Consider the following 6,675-nt stretch of genomic DNA (forward strand, 5'->3'; position numbering starts at 1 on the left):
ACCAAAGTGTAAGTAGAAGTAGCAAGACGTACCTGAAATTTTGCATGTTTATGAAACAGAAAAAAGACACCAGCAATCCTACCATCATGTAAAACAATTACAGGTTTCCGTTTTACACTCACTTAGCAGGACGGTGGTGGTTGCTGTCTACCAACCTACTACATAGGATTATTAATATATCATTTTAAAAAGAGATCACACAAAGTATGTAAGGAAATCCTTCAAGCAATGTGTGGTATAAATGTTATGCAGAGAATTTGGAGTAAAAATTAGATGGTGTGTGGGTTATCAATGGTAAAGGGGTTGCTAAGGTAGTCTGGACATTTAGAGAGGATGAAGCAGGACAGGATAACCAAGAAGATGCATCAATCTAGGGAGGAAGGAAGGAGGAGTAAGGAGTTGTTCCAAGAAGGCTAAAGGGAGGGGGGTAAAGGAGGTTTAGAGAGTTAGGGGCATGAGCAGCCAGCAGGCCTGTTTAAGTGAGTTAGATGGGAGTTTGTGTAGGAAAATGACTTTTATGGCTTGATATGCTATTTGAGTGTCAGCCAGATTTAAGTCTTGAAGGTGGGAAGAAGAGTGCCTACAATCTGAAGGAAAGGTGAGTATGTTACTGTTCTGAGGGTCATTTGTATTATAATGTTTGTGCACTTTCAGCAAGACAGCTATTGCATGACTGACAGTGAACATGTTTCTTTTTTGGGGGAGTCACCCTGCCTCAGTGGGAAATGGATAGTGTACCAGTTTAAATGAGTTTTATCTGACTTACAAGTTTTAAGCAATTACATACTGTTCATACTACTTACCTAAAGCAGCTGCATTCTGTTTACTGAGAGCTATCTTTAGACGAGATTGTTTGGGATTTCTAGGTCGAGATTTCCTAAAGAAGAAAACAATACAGAAGGAAGGAGGGAAAACAATGAGGTTACTCAGGAATCCCACACCAAGAGCCTCAGGAGACACACTGAATATCCCCAGGTTCAGGCCTCCACTACCAGGCGTATCAGACACCTGAGGAAGAAAAGAAGCTGTAGAATTAAACAAAATAATTATCCCATTACCATAAAGCAATGAATGTTGTCTAATCAAAAAACTCAGTGGCTTCTATGTCCTTTGAAAGCACATAAGGAATGAGAGATGAAGCTATATAACACTGAGTCAATGAAAAAAAACGTGAGAGTGAGGTCTAAGCTGTTTAATAATACATATACACTGCTAAATATCGTGAGTGAGAGAAGCTGCACTCTGAGATGCCATAATCAAAGAGGTGCACACATTCTTTTAAACTGTGAGTAAAATGGCATGCTTTTAAAAAAGTGCAAATTCAATTCTAGATGGCTTAAAATTTTAGCTTGAAATGAGGAAAATTTGTTCACCTCTTGTCTACAAACAAAAGAAAGATTTGAGTAAAATATATTTAGCTTTGACTTACTACAAGAGAGAGTACTCTGAGATAAGACATACAAAGAACACAAACTGTTGACTGTATAGCACATATATAATTTTTGAAATAGCAATGCTGATGTTATGCAGCTTACTGTAATTTCTTAAGGTCTGAGAACCTGAAACAATTGGAGACATAAGAACACAGGAATGGAGGAACAATGCAGCAGGTCTACTGGCCTGACCTTTTGACTAACCTTTTGATAAAACATTGCATTGACAAGCATGGATAAGTAGAGGAGTGCCATACAGGAGGAGAGTCTTTGAACCCTGGTGAACCGTGATCGTGCTGGCCGCAAGAAGATGCTAAACCACAAGTGATCATCAGCAAAATTTTTTTGTACTGTTTTACCAAAGACGTGGGAATACTCCTTGAGTTGTTGCTCGCCTGCCACAGCCACAAGACGGTCAATCTACAGTCAGAATATACACTTAACCTTCTCCACAGCGCAAGCAATTCACCGCATCACTTTCACAAACTTAACTTTAAAATTAAAATTTTCCTCCGACAGTGATATAACTTCACATCCAAAATCTAAAAATCTTCCTCAAAGGAAGTTAAGCAAATTGCACAATGTATATATATTAAAAATAATGAGGCCAAAATGCATTAAAACTTTAGCATCCTTTTACTGCCCTTCAATATACTAGAGCCAAAAAATATGAGAATTGGTTGACCAAGCAGTACAGTGGAACCTCGGCTTACGAATGCCCCACTATGCAAATTTTTCAGGATACGAACAGTCACTCGATCGATTTTTTGCTTCTGGATATGAACGAAATTTCAGGATGCGAACTTCCCCCTCAAGGAAGGTTCCTTGGTGAGGGGCTCTTGATCAAGGGAACTGGATCTGTGTTCCACTTCCCTAAATTAATAATAATAATAATAATAATAATAATAATAATAATAATTATAATATATATGTACTAATAATAATACACTGCAGCAGGCCTGTTGGTCCATACTAGGCAGGTCCTTCACAATCCATCCCACTAACAGAATATTTGCCCAACTCAATTTTCAATGCTACCTAAGCAATAGGCTTTGATAATTCTATTTACTCATGTGCTGTGGCCACCCACATCCAACCCCTCTCACTCATGTAATTATCCAACACAAATTTGAAACTACTCAAGGTTTTAGACTCAATTCAAATTCAAATTCAAATTCAAAGTTTATTCTCTATAAGGATTACAATGCTGAGTTTACAGAATTTGGTTATTGTGTGGTTTACATGTAGTAAAATAATAATTACAGAGTGTACCACTAGAACACCTAGCATGGCTAGGCATTTCGGGCAGACTTATATTAAATCTTAAGTTTAAAATATTACAAAATTATGAGGTAGGTTGGTATTATGGCTAAGTGACTAAATACTAGTTGTGAGTTTAGCAATGTGAATGCTTTTGTTTTGGCACTATACATAGTTTCAGTATTGGAGTATCACAGGCCAACTTATGACTAGTTAAGATTCATTATTTTGAGATTGAGATTGATATTTCTGTTTATGGTCAAATGGGTGAGTGAGTGTAAGTGTGAACCGCCAGGTGGTATTCGTATTATTAGTTGACAGGGTGTATCAGGGAGATAAGATGTTTTCTGATGGTAGTTTTGAAGGTGATGAATGTGTCTGCAGTTTTGGAATTTTCAGGTAGGGTGTTCCAGATTTTAGGGCCTTTGACATACATTAAATTTTTGTAAAGGTTTAGTCGGACACGAGGAATGTCATAGAGATGTTTGTGTCTGGTGTTGTGCCTGTGGGTTCTGTCACAACTATCAAGAAAGCATTTTAGGTCAAGGTTAATATTGGAATTTAAGGTCCTGTAGATGTAGATTGCACAGTAGTAAGTGTGGATGTACTGAACAGGGAGTAAGTTTAGATCTATGAAGAGTGGGGGGGTGTGTTGCCAGGGATGGGATTTAGTGATTATTCTTACTGCGGCTTTTTGTTGGGTTATTATTGGCTTTAGGTGTGTTGCTGCAATAACCATACTAGGCAGATTGTTCCCCTCAACATAAGAACATAAGAAAGGAGGAACACTGCAGCAGGCCTGTTGGCCCATACTTGGCAGGTCCTTCACAAATCCAGCCTACTGACAGAATAAACGCTACCCAAGCAATAAGCTTTAAAAAACCTATTTACTCACGTGCAAGTCCCACTCAAATCCAACCCCTCTCACTCATGTATTTATCCAACCTAAATTTGAAACTACCCAAGGTTTTAGCTTCGACAGAACCTTGGATAACTTTAAAAAGAGATTGGACAAATATATGAGTGGGAGGGGAGGGGTATGATTGGTGTCATGGGTACATAATAACATTAGAAAGGAGGAACACTGCAGTAGGCCTGTTGTCCCATACTAGGCAGGTCCTTCACAGATCCAACCCACTAACAGAATAAACATACCCAAGCAATAAGTGTTGACAATTCTATTTACTCATGTCGACTGTGTGCTAATGGAGTTACAGGAAGCTGACATCGAAGAAATGTTGAACACTGGCAATGATGCCCCTGTTGTGTTTTTATTTTTATTATTATCACACTGGCCGATTCCCACCAAGGCAGGGTGGCCCGAAAAAGAAAAACTTTCACCATCATTCACTCCATCACTGTCTTGCCAGAAGGGTGCTTTACACTATAGTTTTTAAACTGCAACATTACCACCCCTCCTTCAGAGTGCAGGCACTGTACTTCCCATCTCCAGGACTCAAGTCCAGCCTGCCGGTTTCCCTGAACCCCTTCATAAATGTTACTTAGCTCACACTCCAACAGCACGTCAAGTATTAAAAACCATTTGTCTCCATTCACTCCTATCAAACACGCTCACGCATGCCTGCTGGAAGTCCAAGCCCCTCGCACACAAAACCTCCTTTACCCCCTCTCTCCAACCTTTCCTAGGCCGACCCCTACCCCGCCTTCCTTCCACTACAGACTGATACACTCTTGAAGTCATTCTGTTTTGCTCCATTCTCTCTACATGTCCAAACCACCTCAACAACCCTTCCTCAGCCCTCTGGACAACAGTTTTGGTAATCCCGCACCTCCTCCTAACTTCCAAACTACGAATTCTCTGCATTATATTCACACCACACATTGCCCTCAGACATGACATCTCCACTGCCTCCAGCCTTCTCCTCGCTGCAACATTCATCACCCATGCTTCACACCCATATAAGAGCGTTGGTAAAACTATACTCTCATACATTCCCCTCTTTGCCTCCAAGGACAAAGTTCTTTGTCTCCACAGACTCCTAAGTGCACCACTCACTCTTTTCCCCTCATCAATTCTATGATTCACCTCATCTTTCATAGACCCATCCGCTGACACGTCCACTCCCAAATATCTGAATACATTCACCTTCTCCATACTCTCTCCCTCCAATCTGATATTCAATCTTTCATCACCTAATCTTTTAGTTATCCTCATAACCTTACTCTTTCCTGTATTCACCTTTAATATTCTTCTTTTGCACACCCTACCAAATTCATCCACCAATCTCTGCAACTTCTCTTCAGAATCTCCCAAGAGCACAGTGTCATCAGCAAAGAGCAGCTGTGACAACTCCCACTTTGTGTGTGATTCTTTATATATATATATATATATACATATTTACGTATTTTGAGTAATGTTAGGTAGGTAGGTAACAGCTGGCTAAAAGTTGAAACAAGGTATGTCCTTGGAGGGTAGTTTAGCCTACTATTCCCTCTCCCCTTTGGTGAGTTGATGTCATGTATGGATTAACTGTGTTAATTCAGTTCGCTCTCTCTGCCGACTCAGTGTGCATTGACTGAGCTACCCTCCTAGTACTCCGCCTTATTCTCACTTGGATAGAGAATTCTGTTGTAGAAACTCCTGAACCAGCTTGTGAAGTGAAGTCTGCGGACAATTATATACTGTTACCTTCAGGTTACGATGTGACGACCAGTGTCAAGCTTAGAACTTTGTGATATATTCCTTATGCCAGGGAGTTACTCAGTGAAAGTGTTAATTCTCAATATATGTACTTGCACACAAGTGTTACTATTGAGGAAGCAGTAATATTCCTCTGATCATTATCAAGAGTAGTGACCATACTGACATAGTCTCCAGAGGGGGTCTATGATGTACATTCTATTTAAGAGTTTTCTTGTGTGAAGGAAAGTTTCTGACCAAAGTGATATTTAATAGATATTTGTGAATAACTAAAGTATTTAAGCTTTTAAATAAAAAGAGACTAGGAAAAGACTGAGTAACTATTATTTGTGCCTTACATTTCTAAGTTTGGAAATATCTTCTCATTCTATGAAGTGTATTGTTACGGAGTGCACTAACCTGGCTAAAGATTAAGATTCGAACCGTAACATATATAAATAAGCTGTAGAGTTGATATTAGCATCATATTGAAGTATTTTGTCTTGCCTCCTAAGAGCAGGAATTCTGCTGGAATGGATTAATGCCATTTCAGTTAATTTAAATGAGGAAAACTGACTCAGCATACGAACAATTCGGGATATGAACGAGGTCACGGAACAGATTAAATTCGTAAGCTGAGGCTGCACTGTACTTCTTCCTCCACAATAGTCCATCATATCTCGTTTCTCTTACTTACCTGGCCATCTCCCTCTTCCACAGCAAGCCACTCATTGGATATAAACTGAAACTCCTCACCAGTTTGAATGTCTCGTACTACCATGTAGGAGAAAAACCAAGAAGCACTCTTGCCTTTGCCACTGTTGTCATGCCATATTCGCAGGTAATGTAGTGGACCCAGGGCTCTGAATAAATCATGAGAAAAATGAAAATGCAGTGCTTTCTGTATAGCCAATGAGCTGCACTCAACTTTCACAGCAAAAATGTAATGGACAGGTGTATATTTCAATTGCTGTTTGGCACTGCATGACCCATGTGCATTTAGAACTTTCTTGTGAATTTTTTTTTCAACACACTGGCTGTCTCCTACCAAATCAGGGTGACCCCAACGCAAAAAAAAAAAAGCACTTTCACCATCATTCACACATAATCAGTCTTTGCAGAGGTGTGTAGACATGACAGTTCAGTTGTAATTCCAAATAGCAAATATCCCAAACCTCTTCTTTAAAGTGCAGGCACTGTACTTCCCACCTCCAGGACTCAAGTCCGGCTAACTGATTTTCCTGAATTCCTTCACCAAATATTACCCTGCTCACATTCCAACAGCTTGTCAAGTCCCAAAAACCATTCATCTCCACCAGGGCTGTGGAGTTGGAGTCAGGT

General features: G+C 39.8%; 1 protein-coding gene across 1 annotated transcript; it reads right to left on the minus strand.

Moving 5' to 3' along the window:
* Nucleotides 1-575: 575 nt before the first annotated feature.
* Nucleotides 576-6,237, minus strand: LOC138852179 (polycystin-1-like protein 2). Its single transcript, XM_070081872.1, has 3 exons — nt 6,032-6,237; nt 1,638-1,853; nt 576-1,008 (listed from the first exon to the last, which is right to left on the minus strand). Exons 1-3 carry the CDS (start codon nt 6,113-6,115, stop codon nt 796-798), a joined length of 513 nt encoding a protein of 170 aa, XP_069937973.1. The 5' UTR covers nt 6,116-6,237; the 3' UTR covers nt 576-795.
* Nucleotides 6,238-6,675: the final 438 nt, after the last annotated feature.

Source organism: Cherax quadricarinatus, unplaced genomic scaffold (genome assembly GCF_038502225.1).
Source record: "Cherax quadricarinatus isolate ZL_2023a unplaced genomic scaffold, ASM3850222v1 Contig4746, whole genome shotgun sequence".
In the NCBI taxonomy this organism is placed as follows: Eukaryota; Metazoa; Arthropoda; class Malacostraca; order Decapoda; family Parastacidae; genus Cherax; species Cherax quadricarinatus.